General features: G+C 39.5%; 2 protein-coding genes across 2 annotated transcripts in view; one reads left to right on the top strand and one right to left on the bottom strand.

Annotated features, from left to right (window-relative positions):
- Nucleotides 1–816: 816 nt before the first annotated feature.
- LOC112146122 (dedicator of cytokinesis protein 7) overlaps nt 817–12,562 on the top strand; it is a gene marked incomplete in the record, with an annotated part of 26,417 nt that continues 14,671 nt past the window's right edge. The window contains 14 exon segments of the mRNA XM_024271784.2: nt 817–1,048; nt 2,554–2,641; nt 4,034–4,209; nt 4,421–4,489; nt 4,590–4,716; nt 5,047–5,259; nt 6,273–6,358; nt 6,444–6,510; nt 6,752–6,901; nt 6,995–7,075; nt 7,240–7,396; nt 7,496–7,626; nt 9,787–9,880; nt 9,951–10,113. Of these exon segments, the coding sequence (XP_024127552.1) occupies nt 999–1,048; nt 2,554–2,641; nt 4,034–4,209; nt 4,421–4,489; nt 4,590–4,716; nt 5,047–5,259; nt 6,273–6,358; nt 6,444–6,510; nt 6,752–6,901; nt 6,995–7,075; nt 7,240–7,396; nt 7,496–7,626; nt 9,787–9,880; nt 9,951–10,113 (1,652 nt within the window).
- si:dkey-114l24.2 (uncharacterized protein LOC107990273 homolog) lies at nt 10,532–12,028 on the bottom strand. The gene is made up of 4 exons (XM_036213207.1): nt 11,559–12,028; nt 11,067–11,216; nt 10,870–10,980; nt 10,532–10,776 (listed from the first exon to the last, which is right to left on the bottom strand). Exons 1-4 carry the CDS (start codon nt 11,862–11,864, stop codon nt 10,753–10,755), a joined length of 591 nt encoding a protein of 196 aa, XP_036069100.1. The 5' UTR covers nt 11,865–12,028; the 3' UTR covers nt 10,532–10,752.

The following is a 12,562-nucleotide window of genomic DNA, read 5'->3' as shown; positions in this document are numbered from 1 at the left end:
GTTACAGCCGCATTCTTGTGTACATTTTTAAATATATTTGTTTGTGTAGATATATGCTTTTGTTTTATGTGTGGGTTCTTAAAATATAAAAATTAATTCCAAACATCCCTTGGGTGCACTAAATACATCTTTCTAAATGTGTAATTTATCATTCATGCAAAAGGTCAGATTAGTGGAGATATTAAGAAAGGCGAGGCCCTTTCCTGGTTTACATTCATGGTAAACTGCACCATCTGCTGGTCAAAGGTTGGTACGACATGCTGGTTTGTATATTTAGATCAGATGTTTGATAAAAAATAAAAAAAAGTTCACAAAACTGAATAAATAGATCTGTTCCCTTATGACATGTAAAAGACTTGCTTTATTTAAAGGTGATACAAAGTGGAAGTGAAAAAGTCAAGTATCCAAACCTAAAAAATCCCCTCTGTGAAAATGCTGTGAGGCTATTTTTGTACGCTTCCCTAAACTTCCAACTGAAGTGAAACCCATGAAACGTATAATGAGGTTGAAACGCAAGGCTATCAGTTTTCTCTAAACCGGTCAGGTGAGGTTTCTTCCTGAATTTAACAGAGAACTAAACCAGGTACGAGTGTGTCAAACTAGCTTTTAGAATGACAGGACCAGACAGGAAGTGAAAATCTCCCAAATGTTTCTAAACTATACTGATGCAGGAAATACTTAAACACGAGTAAATATGACAAATATACTTGATATGAAAAAATAAGTTGATAAAAACTGAGTCGATTAAAAGCATAATAAGGCATAGTGAGACAACAATTGTATTTTATTGTGAAGTGTCACCGGATGTGGTGCTAGCTTACCGTTAGCCGCGTGCAGCTCCCGGCCGCTAGGAGGAACAAGGAGGGATCCTTGTCCGGCCCTGGAGTGGAGAAGGAAGAAGTCTGCATCCCAGCACCAGAAGGGAATGAGGCGAATCACAACAGGAGGAGAACACTTTCAGATAGACTTTGAAGACTTTCTTTTCATGGGTGGAAGACATGACTTCGACGGCGAGCGACAGGAGAGCTTTTGCTCATAAAATCAGCCGGTGAGAAAGCGGCAGAAGTTACGGCTTAACAGCCGCGCGCAAGTGCATGAAAGTGACCTACTGGACCGAGTGTACACACAGAGTATGCTAGGATTTGCAGTGTGGTATATACTGAATTTCAAACGTTCAATTTTAAAGAATGTTTGTATATAATGCAATAATGTGTTTTAAAGTTAGTATTCCCGCCTGTTCTAGCTCTTTTTTCTTCTTAATTAACTGTTCCCCGACGTTATTGTTACGCCGTGTATTGTTGTGACGAGCCAGTTCAAAAACACAGAACCAGCATGCAACGCGCAGCTTCTTTTACACATTTTATGCGTTTTGTTTTCGGTTATAAAGCGTAAAGAAAAATAGTTTTATCTACCATGAGAACAGCCCATAGCAACTTGTTTGCACATGTTACAAACTGGTTCTTCTCCTAGTAAAACAAAACAGAAAAACCCTAAAGCTGCACTTAGACTCACAGCATGGGTTTAATTTAGACTCTGTTAATAATTTAGTTTTGATTAATATCAAGTTGACATTTTCACAGAACTCTATAGTTTTATTAATAAGCATAATTATGGTTTCTTAAGAGAGTAAAACAAACCAAATCATAGGGTTGTCATGTGTTTCCTTAGCATCTCTTGCTGGACAGAGTGCGATTGAAATCCTGCTGTGGGCTGCATCCTTTAGTGGACACCCTAAAGGGATAAGCTCAATCCTCCCTGTGTGGTGATTGTTTTCTCCTTATGTGGGTCCAACACCATTGTTTTGTTCCGGATGCAGGAAAGGGTGGGAAAGGCCGTTCTAGCCATTGCATTTGGAGTCCATAGCTTTCCTTTTTCCTGTTTTAGAAAAACGTCTGCAGAACTCCACTGACAGAACATTGTTCTGGTTCTCAGAGAATCAGAGTGTATCATTTTATTTAGGGAAACATGATTTTTACTAGTTGAGGAACCATCAGCACTAGATCTGCCTCGTAACAATATCTGTGTATAAATTGAGTTTTTCCTATTATAGTGGAACTGTTGAAGCCCTTGCAGCTGTGTAGATGAGAGATTCTGACAGTTTGTGAATCTGAAGGAGCAGCTGCTTACAGTCTCTGTGAATGAGCTTTTTTTCCCTTCCCTGCTTTGTCTTTAAGCCTCCTGTTTTCTATTGGTTTGTTAGAGCCAGGGACAGAGATCTGGCACTGTGCCTGGTCCTGGAAGCCTGCTTACCACCTCTTTGTAAAGTTTGAATCCCTGTCTAGAACAGCTGCTGCCTTTCAGGAGATTAAAGAGCCCAAAATGTGCCCAAAACTTGAACACTGAGTCATGCTGTTGCAGATGATGTCTCACTTCCCAGAAAGTTTTGGAAACTGAGATCAATAAAGAAAAAAGATTTGCCATGCATACATTGGAAGTCTTTATTTATGGACAAATGTGCATTTTTATTTAACCGTCAACTTTACTTGGTTTGTGGGAGGTATTTTTTTTTTTTCTGTTTTCTTTTTTTAATTATTTATTTGTTTTTTTTTCTAGGACTGTTGCATCAGAAGTAAGAAAACAAGTCACCAGAGACTATGGCTCACCTCAACTGTCAAAGAAACGAGGCGGCCCACACCCCCCTGTGAGTCACCCGAATGCCAGTTATTTGTCTTAAGGTGTAAAATTCCAAATTTTTCACATTTTAAAAAAGGATGCAGGTTACCTGGGAGGTGTTTTTAACTCCAAAAGTTTGTACTTTTGCTTGTTTATCTGAAATATTTTGTTTCATAAAAAAAAAAATCCTTCAGAAAAGATTATTTAACAAAATAAAAGGCAGTTATAGTATTAAAATAGAACAATTAAAATATAGTATAGTGTAGTATAGTTTAATTTTCTAAAGAGGTGAGGTTTCTTGTTCTATGCTAAGACTTCGTTTGAATCCCTAAGCTAACCCAGAAACCCAATGATTCAATAATTGAAAAATTTTCAAATCTTTGTGTAAACTTCACATTGTTCTTGACAATGCACAGTCAAGGGGCCCCTTCCAATTAAAGATCAATGTTAGCGCGAGTAGCTTTCTGGCTTCACACATTCAAAACTGACCGTTTTCGGGCTTAACATACAAAATGTGCGGCCCATGAATGCACGTTGCAAGTTAAACTAGATCAAACTTTGGCCAATCAGGGACTTGTATTGGATCACGTCCCCCTTTAATTCAAGGTATTGTCAACCATCATAGTGGAGAAATGAAATATTGCAGTTTGTGTCCGGCTGGAATTATAGACACCAAGTCTTTCGTGTATCAGAAATGGGTCTGTTAAAGAAAAAGCCTGGAGCAAGTTTCATGAGATTTGCACCACTTCAGCATTTCACACCAAACCTGTTCCAACTGTAGGTGCCAGATATGTATTAGTAAACAGAAAAAACAAAAAAAAAAAAAACAAAGAAGAAGAAGCCCCTCCCTGCTTGCTCAGTGTGAACACCATGGACTAAACACCTGGCGTGTCAGTAGCTTTAGTGCAGCAGAATATCTAGTTTAGGAGTTATAAAAACAACTTTAATGCCTTTAATCCTAAACTTGGTTTACAAATTACCAGCCAGTGTGAATCAAAATTGCCTACAAAGAAACCCAGACACAGCTTTGTGGAAATGTATTAAAAAATTATTGTCCTGAGTTTTAATAACCAAATAAAATGACCCCAAATTCCATATTTCTAGCAGATAATAGTTGTAAACAAAAAAAGGCCTCCAGCTAAAAATAAATAATAAATAACCTCAAGAAATGCTTTTAAATATATTAGTTTTTTAAATAATAAAATAACCAGGCCACATAACATCTGTTTTTTTTTGTCTCTGGGTTGTGTTTTTTCTATCATTGCATGAATCTTTTATATTTAACTCTGGTCTGGGATAATGGCAAACATTCTCCTCACAGTGTGTTAATCTCTCTGATCCGGCTGATCAGATTACACTCGGCTATGATTGTCGTGCTGTAGTTCTGGGTGTGTAACAGTGCAATAATGCCGTCTGACAGTTGCCCCTGACGGAGGTCGTGGAGCCTGTGGACTTTGAGGAATATGTGAGCAGTCACGCTCCTGGGGTGGAGCCCGGCCCCCTCAGACAGCTAATGGAGTTCCCCCAGGATGACCTGGAGCTCCTCCAGCTGGAAAAGGAGTGCACAACACTGGAGCCCCCCCTGCCTGAAGAGGAGTAAGTCCAAATACTGCACATTAACTCATCCCAAAAAAATTAGCTCACAGTCATTCCATGGTTGTTACTTGATCAAACAGAACATTAGACTCACTCTAGTAGAGGACAAACACAATCAGAGATCAGAACAAAGGTCTTTCTTCTTTACTTCCAATGAACATGAATATTAAAAATGTACCATGCTCAATTATTCATGTGTTTTTCTGTGTAGCTCTCTGGATTCCAGAGTGAGAGATGCCTTAGCAGTCTACACAGATGACTGGCTCATCATTCAAAGAAAGTAAGTCGTTGGCATTGCTGCCATGGAGTGAATTAAACACATCACTTATTTTCTGCTCACTTTTTCACACAGTTAACACTTACTAAAACATGCTCTGTAGATATCAGCGCTTCAGCACCATGTACAGCCCCCACAGCTCCGAACGGCAGAAGGAAAGGCAACGAGGGCTACACAAACAGACCTTTGAACTGGACGAGGCTGCTGTTGCTGAACGCCAGGATGATCAGGTAGACGCTACAGATGTTCAGGCTCTTAAACACATAATGGACTGAAAGTTTAAAAGCACTCAGAACCACTTTGATTGTTTCTTGTCTGGACTAAGAGAGGGATGGAGTTGATGGCCTGCTATTATGGTGGGAAGGGGAGAGTGAGTTGTGTTTTAGTCAGCGTTTTATCTCATTAGTGAGTCTAACTTTCCCCATTTACTTGGTCTCCTAAAGAAGAGTTTTAAATCGATTAAAAATAAGGGGATTTGTACCGTATTGTTCTTCGTTTAGTCCATGTGTTTGCTTTTAAAGAAAACACTCTCATCCCCCCTCCCGTCTGGTCGGATTCAGGATGATGCAAAGCGACGGTCCGTGAGCCTCGACGAGACTCCTCGGGGCAGCTGGGCCTCCAGCATCTTTGACTTGAAGAACTCCTCCCCGGATGAGCTGCTCCCGTCTGTACTGGAGCGGACAGCCCCCGAGGACATGGACCGCCACAATACAGAGGCACGCCAGCAGGGGCGCCACAGTGATCTACTAGGCTTGTACCCACCACCTGATGAGGTTTGGATCAACAATAAAAATGACTAATTAAGTTGCTTAAGTCATTTAAACCAGTGGTCTACAACCCCTGGGCCACTGTCCGTGTGGGGGGAAAAAAATCATGTAATGTCTCATTAATTACTTTTTTTCAAATCAGAAATGACTTCTACAAATCCACAACTTTGTGTCATTGAATCTTCATCATCTGTATTAAAAAAAGATCTACTGATATTTTTGAATTTTATTTTTTTGTAGTAGCATTTTATTTTGAAAATACATTTTTCAGAAAGCAAAAAAATGCCAACTTCAGCCCCGTTTGGACCAGTCTGTGAAAATATTGTCTAATTTAAACCAGTCCGTGGCCTGAAAAGGTTTCGGACATCCCTAATTTAAATCATCTTTTTGGAGAGCTGCTGACTTGGAGAAACTGTAAAAATCCAATCTGGTGGGCAAAAAAACGTGTGTAATCTGCAAAACAAAAATAGACGTCATGTTACTCACGTGATATAGTTAGTTGGAAAAAAAAGCCTAATTTGGTTAATCTTATAGTATTTTTGTCTTTCTGGTCAAAAGATGATCTTTTGTATTCCAAAGACAGTATGCAAAATTTACGGGCATGGAAGTTATCTTTTATCTGACTATAAACATGTTCAAAACGAAAGTGCTGTTTGACTGGCGGCTGATTTTATTTTATTTTTTTTGGTGGTCTGACATGCATATGAAATAGCAATTCACCAGACAGTCATTCAAAGCCAATGTTTTTATAATTTGATTAAGCTGGTTGATGTAATGTGCTGTTGCCATGTGTGCGCATCATAGCAACGGTACTAAATGTTCCCAAACTGTGAAATTCAATGTCTGTAAATCTATCCACATTGATTAAATCTTTTATTTTTCTCTCCTGAATGTTTCTTTAGCCATCTCTACTTCATCTGTGTGTAGATCACCATTTTACGCCCCCCCCCCCCCCCNNNATGTTACCATGACATCTGAGTAAATGTTGGCTTGATCTATTGCTGTTTTCTGTGTGCCAGGACGAAGCAGTGGAGAGATGCTCGCTCCCCGAAGCGCCCAAAGAACACTGTGGCCAGAGGATCCTGGTCAAGTGTCTGAGTCTGAAGTAAGAAACAAGTGGAAACGCTCAGGATGATGTTTTAATTTAGTAAAATCTGTCTATCAGGAAATAAAATATGTTTATTTTGCAGGTTTGAAATTGAAATCGAACCAATATTTGGGTCTCTCGCTCTTTATGATGTCAAAGAAAAGAAAAAGGTATTTTAAGTGTTTGTGTGTGTCGTGTTCTTATTTGCACTATTCTTACACTCAGCACTTAACAGCCACTTACACAATGCTGAGCCCGTACTTGACTAATTGAATTAGCCCCAATTCAAAAAGGTCTAAGTGGTTTTGCAGTTCAGATCATTGAGTCAAAACTCAATTAAAACCCTCTGATCTACATTTCCATTACTGTTTTTCCACCCCGAACCCTTCACTGTCTCCCACTCTCCAACAGATCTCTGAGAATTTCTACTTTGACCTAAACTCGGATCAGATGAAGGGGATGCTGAAGCCTCACACGCCTCAGGTTGCCATATCAACACTGGCCCGCTCTGCTATCTTCTCTATCACGTACCCTTCTGCTGATATTTTTTTGGTCATTAAGGTACAGAATGTCAAATTGACTGATTTTATGTGCTCACAATTACTGCTTTGTTTTTGTTTTTTTTGCAAATGATCACCTTGAATTCTGTTTCAGCTTGAAAAAGTTCTTCAGCAAGGAGATATTGGAGAATGCTCTGAACCCTACATGGTTTTGAAAGAATCAGACTCCTCTAAGGTACAGAAACAGAAATGTGTTTTCAGATGCTACTTTCTTGGAGCTTGATTACACTATAGGCTTTTTTAAGATCAAATGTTAGATAGTTCTTATTTGTTTCAGAAATGTTTTCCATCCTGTTTGAGATAAGAGATGAAGCAACTTTTGATTATTTTCCGCTGCAGCATAAAGAAAAGCTGGAGAAGCTTCGTCTTCAGGCAGAACAGTCGTGTAGCCGTCTTGGACGTTTCCGCATGCCTTTTGCCTGGACGGCTATTCACCTCTTCAATATTGTCAGCAGCGTGGGAGGTCTGGATCGGTCAGATCCAGACTCCGACTCTGGTACTTCCCTTTTTGAGCATGTTTACTTTCAGCTTAACGTATGTCATATTCCCGCCAACAAAAGGCCCCTCTGACATCCACTGTCTTTTTGTCTGCTAGAACGGAAGAGCCATGGAACCTGGAATGAAAAGAAGAAAAAAGGGTTTGAGAGGATGAGCGTCGGGGACGAGATGTGTAACTTTGCCACCTTTCGTCCAGCAACCCTTACTGTGACTAACTTCTTCAAGCAGGTCAGTCTAAGTGTGTGAGACATCCCAGAGTTTTTGACGTAAAATGACCACATCCGTTAAGATTTCTCTCCAAATCACAAGTTTTTACATATTTTTGTTTAAATGACCCCATAGCAAGACTTAAACAGTAGAAGCATCGCTTTATGCTAAAGAAAAAAACAACATATTAACTTACCATGTTTTTTTGTTTTTGAAAGCGGTAAAACTGTAATTTTGATCAATGCCAAAGTTTCTTGAAGCTTCAGTGCTTTTCTATTATTAATGGATTCCTTGACTTTAAACCAGTTTGTATTCTTGTTTAAAATGACTCACAATCCCAGAAGCAGTACTCTGCTGCTTCTAGACAGAGCTAAAATGTTCCCAGTTTATAATTTCTGTTTTGTTTTTGTGCTTCTTTAGCTGTTGAGCAAATGTCATTTTCAAATAACTGTTTTAATGAAAGCAGATATATTACAAAAAGTATTCGCTCACCTGCCTTGACTCACATGAACTAAAGTGCCATCCCATTCCTAACCTATAAAGTTCATTATGATGGTGGTCCACCTTTTGCAGCTATTACAGTTTCAACTCTTCTGGGAAGGCTGTCCACAGGGTTGAGGAGTGTGTTTATAGGAATCCATTCTTCCTAAATCACATTGGTCAGCTCTCTGTGTCTGCTCTATGTCATCCCAAATGGGTTCAGGTCAGGACTCTGTGCAGGCCATTCAAGTTCATCCACACCAGACTCTGTCCTCCATGTCTTCATGGACCGTGCTTGGTGCTGTGGTGCACAGTCATGTTGAAAAAGGAGGGGCTCGTTACAAACTGTTACCACAATAGGAGCATTGAATTGTCCAAAATGTTTTGGTATCCTGAAACATTCAAAGTTCCTCTCGCTGGAACTAAGGGGCCGAGCCCAACTCCGGAAAAACAAGCCCACACCATCATTCCTCCTCTACCAAATTACACTCTGCAAAATGCAGTCTGAAATTTCTCGTTCTCCTGGAAACCTCCAAACCCAGACTGGTCCATCAGATCTCCAGATGGGAAAGTTTGATTCATCACTCCAGAGAAGGCGTCTCCACTGCTCTAGAATCCAGTGATGGGATTTACACCACTGCATCGACACTTTGCACTGCACTTGGTGATGTGTGGCTTGGATTGAGCTTCTCTCCCATGGAAACGCATTCCGTGGAGCCCTCTGCGTACTGCACTTGGGATAATCTGAAGGTCACGTGGAGTTTGGAGCTCTGTGGCAACTGACTGTGCAGAAAGTCAGTGACCTCTTTGCACCATCCGCTTCAGCATCCACCAACAACTCAACGTTCATTTACGTGGCCTACCACTTGGTGGCTGAGTTGCTGTTGTTCCCAAACTCTTCAATTTTGTTAAGATAGAGCTGACAGTCGACTGTGGAATATTTAGGAGCAAGGAATTCACTGAGCTCTTGAAAGGGGCCTATTCTTTCACAAGTGTTTAAAAACAGGCTTCATGCCTGAGTGGTTTATTTTATACACCTGTGGCCAGCAGGCCAAGTGATTAGGACTCCTGATTCTGATCATTTGAATGGGTGAGCCAATACTTTTGGTAAAAAAAAATAAAAAATTGTTAATACTATTTTAAACAAATTTGCATTTATTTTTAATGATTCTAAGCAAAAGTTTACCTTAAAAAAGATAAGAAATCTCACTAAAATATTACCAAATAACTGTCAGTGGGTTGTTCCTTTTTGATCCTTTTTTTTCTTTTCAAAAAGATTGATTCCAAAGAAGTGTTTTCCCATAGTTTAATACATGTTTCTGTCAGGAATTGATGTTATTTTTAATTTAATTGCTTTAGTTGTTTAATAAAATAAATGATATGAGAATTGTAGCATTAGTTCACTCTCCACACATTTCTTCTTTTTTAAGCCACAATAATTGATGTATTTTGGTTAACAAAGTTGATCCTAAAATAAAATACTAACTAGGAAAGCCTTTTTATAGTTAAATGTCTGCACAAAATCACCAAAGTTTCATCTTTGCTAAATTTATCACATTTTAAATATCTAATTTTTATTTTAATAGAATGATTTAGATTGTATATCGCATAATTGATTTGTCTTGAATCAAGTTTAAGGTGAAAAAGGATTGTGCTTTGAAAATATATTGTGTAACTCTGCTTCTGTTTATGGATACCCAGGAAGGAGACAGACTGAGCGATGAAGACCTGTATAAGTTTCTGGCTGATATGCGCAGACCGTCCTCTGTTCTGCGGCGGCTGAGGCCCGTCACCGGTAAACACGCTTTCAGATGATATTAAAGCTGAAAATATTTTTGTTTATGAAATATTTCTTTGTCCCTCAGCTCAGCTGAAGATCGACATTTCTCCAGCGCCGGAGTCCCCTCATTACTGTTTGTCACCAGAGCTACTTCACGTGAAACCTTATCCAGACCCGCGTGTTCGTCCCACCAAAGAGGTGCTAGAGTTCCCGGCTCGATACGTCTACACACCACACACCACCTACAGGTGAGGACCGCATGCTCAGTGTGCACGCACGCACAATCTGTAACCTGACCCGCAAAAACAAACACCCATCCACTCTCTGCGTGCATGAGCCAACGCATGTACGCCTATTGATTTTGGACAGAGGCAGACTTTTTTGTTCTATTACTTCATAAATTCGAACCTCAATGATAACATATTGTTTAAAAAAAAATATGCATTTGCTATGAATAAACTGAATCTTATAAAAGTAAAAAGACCCTTGTTTCAAACAAATGTCCTTATTTCTGTCTTGCAAGAAAAGTAATCTTGGCAGATTTGGCAGAATTGGCAGATTTTTTTTTGCTCATTTAAAAAAAAAAGTTAAAATTTTAAGAACTTATTTCTAGGGTTTTTGCAGTGTGCTTTTTTGAGTGTGTTAATAAAGGAAGACCAAAATATATATATTTTGAGACAGCAGCTTTTAATAATTTAACATAAAAAAAATCTTGAAAAAGGTTAAGTTATAATATATTAAAAAGAAAAACACAAAAAATGCACAAGAAATGAATAAAACGTTTGAATTCTAACAGAAATAATTGCTAGCATTCAAAACAAAAAGGTTTGGAAGTGAATGGAGTGATCTTAGGTTCTCTTTCAGAGCAGCGGTGACTGTGAAACCGTTTAGGATTGTTCCACAGCTTCACTCTGCAAAAAAGATGTTTAAAAGTAAAATTAGTTAATGGAACAGGATGAAAAATGTGTCAAAATTGTAGGTTCGGTTTCCTAAACACGTCTTACCATGGTCTCCAGTTGGGAGAGGTGCTCATTTTGAGTCTCAATGTTCTCTCTATGCAGTTGGTTTAGGAGCTGTAGACCTTTCAGCATGTTGGAGTGCATCTGCGCTCTCTCCTGAAATTAGGAAGGAAATTAGTTAGTGTCTGGTCTTCTTTGCGGTTCTCATGTTGGGTGCGTGGAGGACTTGGGCGTTCCATTACCTGCAGCTCCTTGATGCTGGTCGGTGTGTGGTTGTTGATGAACGTCTCCAGCCTCTGTACTTTGGTCTTCAGTTCTTCCTCGTCCCTTTCTAAGCTGCTCAGCTGCTCTTTAGCCTTTTTGGTCTGGGCTTGGTCCTGGAACATCTGAGCCTGTCAAGAATACAGCCATCTTTGTTATGGTCTTCCTCAACTATGATGCCTTCTAATCTCTAAAGTAAGAAGATGATCTGTCCCTTAACATCAAGAACATCAACATTGTATGTTTATTACTGTCTTGTAAGTAATGCACTTGGATTGAGGTGTTATCAGTAAGACTCTAAAGTCACAGAAGAAGTGCCTTGTTATGTCTGCCCAAGTTCACTCTGATGGAAACTTCCTACACTTACTGCTTTCAACCTTTCTGGGTTTTTTCCCTTTCTTCTTTTTTGCAACAAAACAGCACTTTAGCTTCACACTGGAATCCACTGTTGACATATTTCACTGCTATCTTACCTGCAGCAACTGTATCACTTCTTTCATCTGCTTCTCCACCTCTCCAGCCAGCTCGGCCTGTTTCCCCAGCTTTTGCAGAGTCCCCTCATGGTTCTTCAAAGCGCGGTGGATCTTCTCTATCTTAGCTCCGGTGGTTTCATACACATAGTTGAGCGATTCACTCAGTTGTATAACACCGAACATGAGGACGTTGACTTCTTCCCGCGGTGCAGGTTTCGCCTCTAACTTGCCCGAGCTTCTGATTGGACCTGCATGGACTGCTCCTAAAGCTGCAGTCAGGCAAAGCAAACCGAGGCTCCAGATCATCTTGATGATTGTCTCACGCTCAGATGACAAAACAGATTTAGGTTTTTTTCTGATTTCTTTTTCTGCTGCTCACAACAAAAGTCTGATTGGACACAAACTTGGAAACGGCATCCGTAAAACTCCCATTTGTAGTAGCAGAAGTGCATTGGATACTGCAAGTGAGAGCAGCTCGCCCTCCTTTTATAGCGACTCTCGATTTGGTAAAATATTAGCTCTGCGATGGTTCGATCACGACTGTCGTACATGGACTCGAGCTCGCCGACCTTTTTTCCTGATGACCTTTTCATGAAGGTTAACTCAAGAGTTTCTAAATTTGTCATTTAGGTCACAGACTCTTTAAAAAATGTATAGACTACTGTTTGTTTAAAACAAACACAATGCTTAGCAACGATCTGCAACCCAACATGTGAAGGAAAAAAAAAAACTACCTTACATTTAAATGTATGGGATGGTGTGAAGAGTCCCCTTGGTACGTGATGAAAATCAGCCATTTCAAAATCTGAACAATAGTTACCTCTGCTGTTTGACTTGGACTGAAGTCAGTGATGTTTGCTGATTGGATCCCGTATGTGTAAACTCCTCCCATGTTTGCACACAAAATTAGTTTTTTTTAATGTAAAATTTCACTTTTCTACATTAGAAGTAAAGAAAACTGAAATCTCATGAATATGTTTGTACTCTATTAATCCTGTTCCTGT

The sequence above is a fragment of the Oryzias melastigma genome, linkage group LG8, assembly GCF_002922805.2.
Source record: "Oryzias melastigma strain HK-1 linkage group LG8, ASM292280v2, whole genome shotgun sequence".
Lineage (NCBI taxonomy): Eukaryota > Metazoa > Chordata > Actinopteri > Beloniformes > Adrianichthyidae > Oryzias > Oryzias melastigma.
Note: the sequence above shows the minus strand (reverse complement) of the source record. Positions and strands in the feature narration are given on the sequence as shown.

Bases quoted from the DNA above. Each gene is read 5' to 3' on its own strand.
- si:dkey-114l24.2 (XM_036213207.1), bottom strand. From the start codon at position 11,864: ATGATCTGGAGCCTCGGTTTGCTTTGCCTGACTGCAGCTTTAGGAGCA. The intron at 10,981-11,066 runs GTAATGGAACGC...TCCTAATTTCAG, and splicing joins CCAGCATCAAGGAGCTGCAG to GAGAGAGCGCAGATGCACTC. The intron at 10,777-10,869 runs GTAAGACGTGTT...TCTTTTTTGCAG, and splicing joins TCTCCCAACTGGAGACCATG to AGTGAAGCTGTGGAACAATC.